Here is a 14,952-nt window from a genome sequence, read left to right as displayed (position 1 = left end):
ATATATATGTTATACACTACAATAAAAAAGTTAAAAAAAAAAAAAAGGAGAGATTAATGCTAGTTTAATTCTTAATTGGTTTGTTAAGCATTTAATGCCTGTTTATTATTGCTTTCTGGTTATTAATTGGTGTGTTACTTAAATATAAGTGTTAAGTGTCTGTTTGAATTTGCTAGCTGGTGTCTTACTGCATTTGTGTATTGGTCAGTTCCTAATTGGCTACTGATTACAGAAATGCTTTGAAAAGGGAACGTTTGGGCTGTATTGAAAATTGAAAAGATTTTAGTTATCTTACATGAAAAACGGTTTATTTATAACATAATCTGCCTCAATATGGGAAATGGCCTGAGAATGGCTCTATGGAAGGACACTACCAATACAGTTAAAGTTAGAGAGACTAAAGTTGAAGTCGTTCAGCAAAAGAGAGCAGAAATAGGAAGAGATAATATATTCAATCTTTTATTTTTCCCTCTCAAAACTATTTCTGTATTTCTGTGTAACTAATTTTCTACTTTGTCAGGCTGCCTGTCCAATGTATGTTCTCAAACCTCCAGACCAGAACAGTAAATTTTTTAAAATTTCTTAAAGAGCTCTATTGGAAATGCTTAAGAAATAAATAGGTGGCTTTATATAAATATATATAAATTGGTACTTCTGAAGTAAAAAAAAGAAAAAATGCTTTGGGTGGCAAGATTCAAAAGCCTTAGTTTTGTAATTACTGTAAACAAACCCGGACATTAGAAAGAAACCTCCCTGGAATTTCCCTAAAGCAGACTGCCTCTGGGATAGGCAAGACCTTCTCCAATTGTTCCATCCAGCTTTCACTGAAATCAAGCTAATAACTGAAAATAGTTTTAAAAAGGGTGTAGGAACTCTCAAATCCCAGCTGGCCATCACCTAAAAACTTTTAAATCCAAGTTCAACAATCCAGGCTTCATTCTTTCTGTCCCACCTACCCCAGCGCCCAGAGCCTAAACACCTAAGGCAGCCCTGATGGGAGATGAGGGTGAGGTTTAAAATTATTTCTTACTAGCCCTGGAGATGAGAAATGGTGAGTATAGAAAATGCTACAGAATAGGACATGTTGGTTAATATTTTTTCCCAATAATGCCCTTGCAATGGTAACTGTAGTAATGAGATTATTATTAAAATTCAAATAGCCTCAAGGGTAGGAGTAATTGAATGAAATTGAATCACCAAATTTCAGTAAGTATAATGAAAGGTATTTGAGAATATGGAACTGTTTTCCTCCATTTAGCCATTTAGGATAAATTAAACAAATGCAGTATATCTTCCAGAACTTGATAATCAACGTACTTTTACATTTTTAAAATTTTAAGATATTATAAAAACAAAGAGATTTTTTTTCAGCCTCTGATAAAAGGAATTTTACAAATTTTTTAATTGAACAAACATAATCTTATTCTGTTTGAGTGTGATCTTCCTAAATTTATATAAGCTTACTGATAAAATAGGATTATAAGTACATTCTCAAAATTCCTCTTAAGATAGCCTAACTAGGATAAGTTCCATAAACTGAGCAATATACCTGCTAATAATAACACTTACATAAAGTATAATAAACTTAAAAATATGCTAATCTTCAAACATATTCTATTTAATGAGGGGTTTTTTTTTATATGCTCTATAGTGGGTAACACTTTTCATGTGAGTATCCTGTTATTGTAGCATCATCTCCTGAAATATTTGTGGGGGGGTTGGGGGAACAAGTGTACAGGCTGGGAATCGAACCCAGGTCTTCTGCATGGCAGGTGAGAATTCTACCACTGAACTACCCTTGCACTCCCAAACATATCCTATTTAAGAGATCAGTTAATTCTAGTAGGAAATATAAAAGAAATTTTTATAACCTTGATTACCTAGATATCAAAGAATCTGGCTTTTCAGTTATGTTGCCATTTGTTACACCTCAGTATGTGACAGAATTTGAATTTGTAGTAACTTTGTTAGTGTCAATCAGTATATTTTTGTTAATAGATGTTGTCATGAACAGGGAAGACTTAATTTTTAGCCTCAAAGAGTTTATATTCTAGTTGGAATTGTACCAGGGCATAGTGTAAGAAAGTAATAATAAAGGAATAAAAATGCTAGAAAAATTTAACAAACAGATAAAGAATAACCTAAGAAGACCTCACAGAAGAAATGACATTTATCAGACATTTAAATAAGGAAGAGCATTTAAATAAATAGTGCTCTGAACTAGTGTTTTTTAGAAGTCATAACTTAATTTTGTGAACTAACATTCCTGTTATTATTTAGCATTTGGGAATAATGTTGAGAAAAATTCGAGGTTTTTTTTCTGGATACAAATCCCTTAAATACTGAAAAGCTGATTATGTTTTAAACCTAGAGCTATTCTGACCTTTGAAGGTAGTGCAAGATTGGATTGAGAAATTTTAAGTATATTGTAAAGTAATCATTTGTATCTTAAGAATATAAAGTATATAAATGCCTGGCTGTGCTCCAAACCCTAGCTTAAATTTCCTTCTTCTTCCATTATTTTATACTATCTCTGACTCTTCTCCCCTTCATGAATACTGCTATTAGAAGGAAGTATTCATGTTCAAAAAGCTTAACGAAGTTAGCCAGAAACAAAAGGGCAATTACTGTATGTCCTCACTGATATAAACTAACATTAACAAGTGAACTTGGAGAACTTAAGTTAAGAACACAGGTTATCAGAGATAGAAATAGGGTTGAGATTGGGCAACTACTGCTGAAGGAATACACATTGTGCAACAAGGCTAACTATAAAACTTCAGAAATGGATAGCACAATACTACCTGATTATAGCACAACAATGTAAATACACTGAATGACGCTGAATGTGAGTATGATTGAGGGAAAAGGGCTGGGGACACATATGAGGTCAGAAGGTAGGATAGAGGATAAAGACTGAGATGGTATAATTTAGGAATGCCTAGAGTGTACAATGATGGTGATTAAATGTAGAAATTAAAAAAGGTTTTTGCAAGATGAAGAGCAAAGGAATGTCAGTATTACAGGGTGTTGAAAATGAATGCTGTATGGGAAAAAGTACAATCAATGTAAGATAGGATCTACAGTCAACAGTAACATTGCAATATGTTTCCACTGAATGTAACAAAGGCATTATGCCAAAACTAAATGTCAACAGGCAGAGGCATTGGGGAAGGGGTATGGATTCTTTGTGGAAGAAAAGGAAATGCCTTCAGATAGAGTGTGGTGGTGAGGCATGTGAATTCCACACTTAGGCTGGAATGTGTAATGTGTGAATAAAACTGTTTAAAAATGAACAGAGAAAAACAAGTGCTAGAGAAAATGTGGAGAAAGAGATATTCACTGTCAGTAGGAAATGAGAGGTGCAGCCCCTTGGAGGGCAGAGTGGTGGTTCCACAGGAGGCTAGGGGTGGGGTTGCCATATGATCCTGCAACCCCACTGCTTAGTATATACCTGGAGGAACTGAGTGTGGGAACTCCAATGGACATTTGCACACTGGTATTTCCGGAGGTAGTGTTCATGATCCACAATGAATGGAAGTGGCCAAGGGTACAACAACTGAGGAATGGAAGGGGGAACTGTGGTGTATACATACAATGGACTACTGAGCCACTGCAAGAAGGATGAAGTTGTGAGGCATGCAACTAGATGAATGAACCTTAAGAGCTGTATGTTGAATGAAATGTCAGGAACAAAAAGACAAATATTATCATGCCTCAATTATATGGACTAACTATAAAATAAAAATTTAGTAAGCTAAAGTCAAGAGCATGGGTTATCAGGTTGAGGCTTATTGTAAAGGGTCCTAGATTGTAAGTGCTTACAGCAGTCACATATATTCAGTAGATGTAATTGTTAATTCTAAATTCTGAGATACTGAGCTGTTTGTATATAGCCTGGTCTTTCCCAGAAACTTCAGGTATTTATGTGGCACCTGAGACTCAGAGTTAGATAGAGCTCTGAAGCTATGAAAGTCAGCAGTACCCCCATAAGGAACTGTTTAAAAAAAAGTGGAAAAAGTGATCATTCATCAAGTAGAGACATGAATGAAGCTGATCTGGATGGGACTAAGGTATATCAGAAGACTGGGTAAAGGATGATATCATCCATATCTTAAAACTTCAACTTCTGTGTGAGACTAAAGGGAGAGATGTTTATTTGATGCAAAGTTTATATTTTCATAAGTGCTTTTTCTAATTTAACTTGTATGGTCAGTTTAGCTGAACACTGTAAGTACAGGGAATCTTCAACAGGGCATGAAATTTTGTTGGTTAGTCCCAGAGTGATTTGGACAATGAGTAAAGAAGCATTTGCAGGGTTCCCTTAGGGGGATGGGGAGAAAGGGGGAAATATTCAATTTCCCCATTTGGAGAATTTCTGATACCTTTGCAAGCAGTGGGGACAATCAAATCAATAGGCCAAGCCCCTAATCTTGGGGTTCTCCCCTATGAAACTTATTTCTGCAAAGGATAGGCTAAGTCTACTTAAAATTAGGTCTAAGAGTAACCTCGAGAGAACCTCTTTTGTTGCTCAGAAGTAGCCTATCTCTCTAAGCCAACAGGCTACTGGAACACAGTTCAGCAGTTTCAGGTACATTCCTCTAGCCACTCCAATGTGCCACGAGCTAAAAAGGAATATCTATATACTGCATAAAAATAACCTCCAAGATAAACTCTCGACTATGTTTGAAATCTCTCAGCCACTGAAATTTTATTTTGTCTCATTTCTCTCTTCCCCCTTTTGGTCAAGAAGGCTTTCTCAATCTCTTGATGCTGGGTCCCAGCTCATCCCTGGGAGTCATGTCCCAAGGTGCCAGAGAGATTTATACCCCTGGGAGTCTTAGCCCATGTAGAGGAGAGGGCAGTGAGTTCACCTGCCGAGTTGGCTTAGAGAGAGAGGTCACAACTGAGAACAAAAGAGGTTATCTGGAGGTGACTCTTAGGCATAATTATAGTAGGCTTAGTCTATCCTATGCAGGAATAAGTTTCATAGGGGCTAGCCCCAAGATCAAAGTTTCAGCCTATTGAATTCATTGTCCACACTGCTTGTGAAAATAGCAAGAACTCCCCAGATGGGGTAGTTCATTATTTCCACCTTTCTCCCTGGTCCACCAGAGGGATTTTGCAAATACTCATTTATTCTCTGCCCAAATTACTCTGGGAGGTATCGGGGCATCACAATAACCTGCACAAATCAACAAGATCTCACTCTTATTCAAGATTCCATGTACTTATGGAGTAAACCAACCTTTCAAGTTACATTAGATAATGCACTACCCATAATATAAATTTTACACCAAATGAGCATCTCTTCCTTTGATCTCACACAGAAGTTGAACTTTTAAAATATAGATCACATCATTGCTTATCCTGTATTCTGACTTACCTTAGTCCTATCCAGATCAGCTTCATTCATATTTCGAATTGAAGGTGATCACTTTTTCAACTTTTTAAACAACTGCTATATGGGGTAATACTGACTTTCATAGCTTCAGCACTCTAACTCTGAGTCTCAGGTGTCATATAAATGCCAGAAGTTTCAGGGAATGACCAGGTTATACACATATAGCTTAGTATCTCAGAATTTAGAAATAACAGATACAGCTCCTGAATAGATGTGGCTGCTGTAAAAGCTTACATCCTTGTTTGAAATTTTTTTGTCCCCCAGAACGCCATGTTCTTTTTCCTAATCCAATCTCAAGGAGGCAGGCCTACTGTTTAGGGCAGAACATTTGGATTCGGTTGTTTCCAGGGAGGTATGACCCACCCTATTGGGGGTGGGATCTTTTTAACGAGTTGCTTCCATGGAAATGTGACCTACTTAATTGTGCACAGGAACTTTTGACTAGGTAGTTTCCATGGAGACATGTCTCCACCCATTCAAGATGGGTCTTAACCCACTTATTAGAGTTCTTTAAGAGGGAAGCATTTGGGAGCAGGCCACGGTGGCTCAGCAGGTAAGAGTGCTTGCCTGCCATGTCCGAGGACCCGGGTTCGATTTCCAGTGCCTGCCCATGTTAAAAGAGGGAAGCATTTTGGAAAAAGTTCAGAGCCAACACAGACAGAGACATTTGGAGATGCAGAAATAAAATACCCGTGGGAAAGCAGTTTGAAACCAGAAGCCAAATGACCAGCAGAGGTCAGCCACGTGCCTTCCCAGATAATAGAGAGGTTCCAACACCATCAGCCCTTCTTCAGTCATGGAATCTTTCTTGGACATTTTTATGGTACTAGAACTGTAAAACTGTAACTTAATCCCCCTTATAAAAGCTAAAAAAAAAAAAATAACAATTCTGAATTGCTCAGAAATCCAGAGGATAATATGGACTGGAGAGGTACCCTATACATCCTGAATTGAAGAAGTAGAAGAATATCAAGTAAAGGAAACTTCCATTCTGGACCAGCCAGTCCTCTTCCCTTCCCCTCACTTGCTCTCATGCATAGACAAACAGCAGCAGGGACGCCTCCCAGTGGAGACACAGAATACATATTCTCTCACAGCAGTGGGACAGACCCTCGCCTTTTGGAGACCTGGGAGACAAGGGAGAGCATTTCAAGGCCCAGGTCAGTGACAGACAGAGAGTCTGGGAAAATGTGGACAGAAGCTACATTTCTAGTCCTGGGTCCCAAAGTCCATCCCCCACCCCAGTGAGAAATGGCAGCAAGAGACCTGATCGCTGCCTGGGGGAAGACTAAAGGCTGGGACAGCAGGGGGTGGGCTCCACCACAAATGAAAAGGGGACACAGACCCATGGTCAGCCAGATTTTGGTCAGAAAAGAGGGGGAAGAGGAACCCTGAAGTGAGCCTGACCTGAGGAGGCACAGTCTGTGCTCAAAAAGGCCCAGCTCTGAGGACAATTAAGATATCAAACAGCACATCTGCTGGGCAGAACAGAAAGTGCAAAAGAATTGAAGAGTTTTTTCAGCGACTACCCAGAAAATTATTTTGGGCAAAGTGGAGTGGGTCTAGATCCTCTGTACAAGAACCCTGTTTTGGCTGAGAAACACAGACTACTAGAATCCAATAGTTCTTAAAGCAGTGCCCTAAAACAAACCCAGGTTTGCAGGATGGTGTAAAACAGAGCACCACTGGGAGACAGCAGGTTTGTTTTACCCATAGAAACACTGTTGTGGGGCCCAGTGCCTATTTGCACCCCTGAGGCAGGCTGCTGAAGGTGCCTGGCTTTGGGGGAAGATGGCAGGGAGTGGGGGAGGGGAGGGAAAATCTGACATCTGCTGGTGAGAGATAAACACATAGAGAACAAATCCAACCAACAGGGAAACCCTAGGCAAAAGAGGTTTAAAAAAAAAAAAACCTCTAGAATAAACTAAGCAAGGAAACTGGATGCCTGGACACCAGCAGAAAATCATGATTCATACCAGGAAGAACAAATATAAGGCCCAACCAAAGGAACAAACTAATACCTCAACTGAGATATAGGAATTGAAACAACTAATGATGTTAAGACAGATCGTCTAAATCAATTCAACAAGTTGAAAGAAAATATGGAAAATGGCATAAAGGATATAAAGAAGACACAGGATGCCCATACAGTAGAACTTAAAAGCTTGAGAAAACAAATGGCAGAACTTACGGCAATGAAAAACACAATAGAAAATATGAAAAACAAAATGAAGTCATACAATAACACATTTGAAGAAGCTGAAGGATTAGTGAACTATAAGACAGGACATCTGAAATTCTGGGCTCAAAAGAACAGATGAGGAAAAACTGGAAAAACATGAACAGGGTCTCAGGGAATTTTATGACAACACAAAATGCATGAACATACATGTTATGGGTGTCCCAGAAGGAGAACAGAAGGCAAAAGGAGCTGAAAGAATAATGGAGGAAATAATAAATGAAAAATTCCCAACTGTTATGAAAGACATAAAACTACAGGTCCAAGAAGCATAGCATACTCCAAACAGAACAGATCCAAATAGACCTATGCCAAAACACTGACTATCAGACTGTCAAATGTCAAAGACAAAGAGAGAATTCTGAAAGCAGCAAGAGAATAGCAATCTATCACATATAAGGGAAGTGTGATAAGACTAAGTGTGGATCTCTCAGCAGAAACCATGGAGGCAAGAAGGCAGTGGGATGATATCTTTAAGATACTGCAAGAGAAAAACTGCCAACCAAGAATTCTATATCTGGCAAGACTGTCCTTCAAAAATGAGGGAGAGGCAATCTTGGGGTCTGTTCATATGAAACTTAACTCCACAAAGGATAGGCTAAGCCTACTTAAAATTAGGCCTAAGAGTCATCCCCAAGAGAACCTCTTCTGTTGCTCAGATGTGGCCTGTCTCTCTCAGCCAACGTGACAAGCAAACTCACTGCCCTTCCCCTCTCTACATGGGACATGACTCCCAGGGGTGTGGACCTTCTTGGCAACATGGGACAGAAATCCTAGAATGAGCTGGAACTCAGCATCAAGGGATTGAGAAAACCTTCTCAACCAAAAGGAGAAGAGTGAAATGAGACAAAACAAAGTGTCAATGGCTGAGAGATTTCAAACAGAGTCAAGAGGTTATCCTGGAGGTTATTCTTACGCATTAAATAGATATCACCTGTTTAGTTAAGGCATCATGGAGAGGCTGGAGGGAACTGCCTGAAAATGTAGCGCTGTGCTCCAGTAGCCATGTTTCTTGAAAATGAATGTATAATTGATATTGCTTTCACAATGTGACTGTGTGATTGTGAAAACTTTGTGTCTGATGCTCCTTTTATCTACCTTATCAACAGACGAGTAAAACATATGGATTAAAAATAAATAAATAATAGGGGGAACAAATGTTAAAATAAATTTAGTAGATTGAAATGCTAGTGATCAATGAAAGGGAGAGGTAAGGGGTATGGTATAAATGAATTTTTTTCTGTTTTCCTTTTATTTCTTTTTCTGTTGTCTTTTTATTTCTTTTTCTAAATTGGTGCAAATGTTCTAAGAAATGATCATGATGATGATATACAACCATGTGATGATATTGTGAGTTACTGATTATATAACAAGAATGGAATGATCATATGGTTAAAAAAAAAAACAAAAAAGTGAGGGGGCGGGCAGGCAATGAAGACGCAGTGACAGAGTTCTTGCCTGCTATGCTGGAGACCTGGGTTCGATTCCTGGTGCCTGCCCATGTTAAAAAAAACATACACACACACACAAAAAATGAGGGAGATGCCAGATGGGTCCCTGGACCAATTAAGTTCTGAAATTCAGAGAGGCCAGCCTTTCCAGAACATCAACTAGTTCCATCTCACTATCCCATATTACTGACAGCCCCTTCCAACATGAAAAAGTTAGAATAGGCAGAGCCCAAATACCCCTAAAGAGTGGGAGATAGGTCAAAGGTGATGATGGAGTTATACAGAGAAGGTTGGGTTTAACAAATGAGTATAGTGCTGAATTACTACACTGATATTTCTTGTAGCCTCCAGTATCTTAGAGCAGCCAGAAATAAAAACCTAAAATTATGGAATTATAACCCATACCAAACTCTGAAATCTGTTCTACAACTAATTGTTATGATGTAGATTGAAATTTATTGCTTTTATGTATACATGTCATTTAAAGAGGAGAAGTATAACAGCAAAAATAGGACTTAATAAATGAGTTGACTGCTGAATCATTATATTGATATCTCTGTTGGTCTTCAACGTCTTGGAGCAGCTAGAAAAAAAATGAAAAATCGTGGAACAATAACCCACACCAAACTCTAAAATCTGTTCTATAACTACTTCTAAAATGTACTTGGAAATTTATTGCTTTTTGTATATATGTTATATTTCACAGTTTGAAAAAAAAGTTAAAAAAATGAGGGATATGGCAATATGAGACATGTCTCATGGGGATTTTTTCTTTTTTCTTTTTATTTCTTTTTCAGGAGTGGTGAAAACGTTCTAGAAATGATCATGGTGATGAATAAATAATTATCTGATTGTATTGTGAGCCACTGATTATATACTTTGGATGGACTGTATGGTGCATGAAGATACCTCAACAAAAATACCTATTTTTAAATGTGGGGCAGTTTAAAATATTTAGAGATAAGCAGACACTAGGAGTCTGTGACAAGAGAACTGCTCTACCAGAAATATTAAAGGGAATAGTTCAGGCAGATGAGAAAAGACAGGAGGGAGAACTTGGGAGAAAACTGTAGAAATGAAGACTAGCAGGAAAGGTAACTGATAGGGATAGGGTTAAAGAGAGAAAAAAGTAAAATATCACAGATGAAATCTAAAAGAAAAGGGCTGTGCGACAGTAGCTCAGCAGGTAGAATTCTTGCCTGCCATGCCGGAGACCCAGGTTCAATTCCGGGTGCCTGCCCATGTCAAAAAAAAATCTAAAAGAAAATATGGTTGAAGAAAGTACAGCCCTTACAGTAATAACATTAAATGTTAATGGATTAAACTCCCCAATTAAAAGACATAGAACCCTCTGTACCTTATTGGTGGAAATATAAATTGGTAAAAAAATAAATAAAATAAAAGACATAGATTGACCAGATGAATTAAAAAACAGAATTCATCTAAATGCTGTCTATAAGACACTCAAGGACAAGCCCCAAGGACAAAAACAGGCTGAAAGTGAAATTTAGAAAAAGATATTCCAGGCAAACAACCACCAGAAAAGAGGGGGATAACTGTACTAATATCAGACAAATTAAATTTCAAGTGTAAAACAATTAAAAGAAATAAAGAATGGCACTATGTATCCATAAAGGAGCAATTCATCAGGAAGACATAACAATCACAAATATCTTGCACTAAGCCAAAGTACCCCAACTGCATGAGGTAAACATTGACAACACAGAAGGGAGAAGTAGAGACTTCTACAATAGTAGTTGGAGACTTCAATATACCACTCTCATCAATGAATAGAACATCAAGACAAAGGATCAATAAGGAAACAGAGATCTTGGATAACACAGTAAATGAACTAAACTCAACAGACATTTACAGAGCATTGCACTTAATAACAGCAGAATATGCATTTTTCTCAAGTACTCATGGATCATTCTCCAGGATAGACCACATGTTAGGGTACAAAGCAGATCTCAGTAAATTTAAGAATATCAAAATTATACAACACATATTCTTGGATCATAATGGAATGAAGCTGAAAATCAGTAACAGGCAGAAACCTGGAAAATTCATCAATTTATGGAGACTAAACAACATACTCTTAAACCACCACTGAGTAAAAGAAGAAATTACAAGAGTAATCACTAAATATCTCAAGGCAAGTGAAAATAACATAAACATAGCAAAACTTATGGGAGGCAGCAAAGACAGTGCTGAAAGGGAAATATATTGCCCTAAACACCTATATTAAAACAAAGGAAACAGCAAAACCTGGGGAATTAACTGCTCACCTGAAGGAACTAAAGAACAGCAAACTAACCCCAAAGCAAAGAGAAGGAAAAAATAACAAAGATTAGAATAGAAATAAATGAAATTGAGAACATGAAAATTATAGAGAAAAGCAATAAAACCAAAAGTCGGACTTTTTGAGAAAGTCAGTAAAATAGACAGACTTTTAGCTAGGCTGACAAAGAAACAAAGAGATAGGATGCAACTAAATAAAATCAGAAATGGGGGTGGGGGGACATAATTACCTACCCCGCAGAAATAAAGGAGGTAATAAGAGGATACTATGACAACTATATGCTAACTAGACAACGTAGATGAAACTGACAACTTATTAGAAAAGCATGAACAACCAACATTGATTTGAGAAGAAACAGAACACCTTAACAAACCAATCACAAATAAAGAGATTGAATCAGTCATTAAAAAACTCCCAAAAAAGAAAAGTCGAGGACCAGATGGCTTCACATGTGAATTCTACCAAGCATGGCATGGGTAGTTCAGTGGCAGAATTCTCAGCTGCCATGTGGGAGACCCAGGTTCAATCCTCAGCCCATGCACCCACCCCCACCCTTCAAAAAAAATACATTATAAATAAAATTTCCTATGATATACATATCACATATCTGCCTGTGTATGTGTCTGTGTGTGTGTGTATACAGATATACACATACATATATGTAGGGAAATTTTTTTTAAAAGGATTAGTACCAATTCCGCTCAAACTCTTCAAGAAAAGTGAAGAGGAGTGAAAGCTACCGAAGGCAGTCTATGAAACCAATTATCACCCAAAACCATCAGACAAAGATACTACAAGAAAAGAAAATTAAAGCCTAATCTCTTTGATGAATATAAGGTAAAAATCCTCAACAAAATACTCGCAAATTGAAACCAGCAGCACATTAAAAGAATCATATTCCATGATCAAGTGGATTTTATTCCAGGTATGCAAGACTGGTTCAACACAAGAAAATGAATTAATGTAATACACCATATCAATAAATCAAATCAGAAAAACCACATGATCATCTCTATGATACAGAAAAGGCATTGGACAAAATTCAGCAACTTTTTTTGATGAAAACACTTCAAAGGATAGGAATAGAAGGAAATTTCTTCTAAATGATAAAGGAAATATATGAAAAACCCACAGCTAACATCATCCTCAAAGGGGAAAGACTGAAAGCTTTCTTTCTAAAATCAGGAACAAGCCAAGGATGTCCACTGTCACCACTGATATTCAACGTTGTGATGGAAGTTCTAGCCAGAGCAATTTCACAACAAAAAGTAATAAAAGGCACCCAAATTGGAAAGGAGGAAGTAAAGCTTTCACTGTTTGCAGATGACATGATCTGTAGAAAATGCTGAAAAATCTACAGTAAAGCTGCTAGAGCTAATAAATGAATACAGTAAAGTGAAAGGATCACGATCAACACAGGAAGATGAGTTGTATATTTATACATAAGCAATGAGTAGTCAGAGGAGGAAATCAAGAAAAAACTTCCATTTACAGTAGCAACCAAAAGAATCAAATATTTAGGAATAAATTTAACCAAAAGACATAAAAGATGAATTCTGCCCATATTGATTTTTATAGATTCAATGCAATACCAAGTAAAATCCCAACAACTTAATTTACAGAAATAGGAAAACCAATAATCAAACTTATTTGGAAGAGCAGAGTGCCCCAAATAGCTAAAAATATCTCCAGAAAGAAAAATGAAGTGGGAGATCTCACACTACCTGACTTTAAAGCATATTACAAAGCTATAGTGGTCAATACAGTATGGCACTGGTATAAAGGAAGGTGTACTGACCAGTGGAATTGAATTGAGTGTTCAAAGGTGGACCCTCACATCTATAGCCAATTGAACTTTCATAAGGTAGTCAAATCAACTCAACTGGGATAGAGCAGCCTCTTCAACAAATGGTGCTTAGAGAACTAGATATCTATATATGGATCAAAGATCTAAACATTAGAACTATGACCACTAAACAGTTAGAAGAAGATGTAGGAAAATATCTTAAGGGTCTTGTGATAGGAGGAGTTTTCCTAGACCTTACACCCAAAGTGCAAGCAATACAAGAAGAACTAGATAAATGGGATCTCTTCAAAACTGAATTCTTCTTTGCATCAAATAACTTTGCCAGGAAAGTAAAAAAAAAATGGGAGGCAATATTTGGAAACCCCATATCGGATAAGGGCTTAAAATCCAGAATATATAAAGAGATCCTACAACTCAACAACAAAAAGACAAACAACCACATCTAAAAAATGGGCAAAAGACATGGACAGACACTTTTCCAAAGAGTAAATACAAATGGCTCAAAAACATATGAAAAGATATTCAACGTCACTGGCTATTAGGGAAATGCAAATCAAAACCACAATGACTCTGGGATCTGTCCTGTAGCTACTTGTTGACGACTGCTCTGAAATTATTGCTTTTTTCTTTCTTTGCTTTGAATATATGTTATACTATATAGTAAAAAAAGTTTAAAAAATCTATTGTGATGATAATTACACAGCTATATAATGATATTGTGAACCACTGATCACACAGTTTGGATGATTATATGGTATTTGAATATACATCTCAAAAAAAAAAGAAATTATGTTGGCCTTGCTGTGGCACAAGTGAAGTAGACAACACCATCTATGAAGAGTTCTTCCCAAAACATGTACCGGATTCTGTTCAAGCAAAACAATATGAGAACTTCCTTTGGACAAATGACCTGGTTTATCCAACAAATAAACAGCAAGGAAGGAAAAAAGAGGGGAGGAGGAACCTATAGATGAAAAGATATTTGAGAGATTATCCAAATCCAATGTGTGGACCTTTCTGGATCCTGATCTGAACAAACCAAGTGTGGAAAAAAAAAAAAGAAGAAGAAGCATTTAGGATATAATCAGGTAATTATAGATATTTGATGAGATGAATCTTCCTGAATGATATTAATTCTATTTTAGGTGAAATAATGGTATTGTGGCTATGTCATTTTTAAATGATATTTCTTATATCTTAGAGATACACACTGAATGAAGCATTTAACAGAGGAAATGCTATGATGTCTGTAATTTGACTCTAAGTACTCCCGTGGAGGAGGAAAAAATCGTGGAGGAAAGAAGAAAAGCCAAGAGCTGTTGAAGCTGGGTATAGAGTACATGCGGATTCGCTACAACATCTCCTACCTCTTGATCGGTTTGAAATTGTCCTTAATAAACCGTTTTTGCCAAAATGAGCCAGTTCACCTGACCGAGGTCAGTGCAGCTCTTACTGACACGGGGTAAGGCGGCAGGCAGCTGGCCAGCGGTGAGCATCCGGGGCTTACCGATCCACGTTCACCTCGTTGCCTCTGTCCCGAGTGTGGAAGATCATTGTGTATTTACCCACTTCAGGCACCGGCCGCAGTATTTTCATTCTTTGGAGCTCAACCCTAGCAAGATAACAGAGGAGAGTTTTTAAAAAAAAGTCCTCCCCCTTACCTACCACTAAGGACTCAAAAAGAGTTTAACTCGCAAAAAAATGTACACACACACATACACAAAGAGAGGTATGACTTCATTATTTAGG

At 37.4% G+C, this 14,952-nt stretch overlaps 1 protein-coding gene across 2 annotated transcripts in view; it reads right to left on the bottom strand.

Annotated features, from left to right (window-relative positions):
* B4GALT4 (beta-1,4-galactosyltransferase 4) overlaps positions 1–14,952 on the bottom strand; it is a 66,884-nt gene that overhangs the window by 23,304 nt on the left and 28,628 nt on the right. For both annotated transcript variants that reach the window (XM_077118251.1, XM_077118254.1), the window contains exon 7: positions 14,711–14,815. In XM_077118251.1, the coding sequence (XP_076974366.1) occupies positions 14,711–14,815 (105 nt within the window). The remainder of the gene's footprint in view (positions 1–14,710; positions 14,816–14,952) is intronic.

Source organism: Tamandua tetradactyla, chromosome 10 (genome assembly GCF_023851605.1).
Source record: "Tamandua tetradactyla isolate mTamTet1 chromosome 10, mTamTet1.pri, whole genome shotgun sequence".
In the NCBI taxonomy this organism is placed as follows: Eukaryota; Metazoa; Chordata; class Mammalia; order Pilosa; family Myrmecophagidae; genus Tamandua; species Tamandua tetradactyla.
This window is presented reverse-complemented; position numbering and strand designations above follow the sequence as displayed.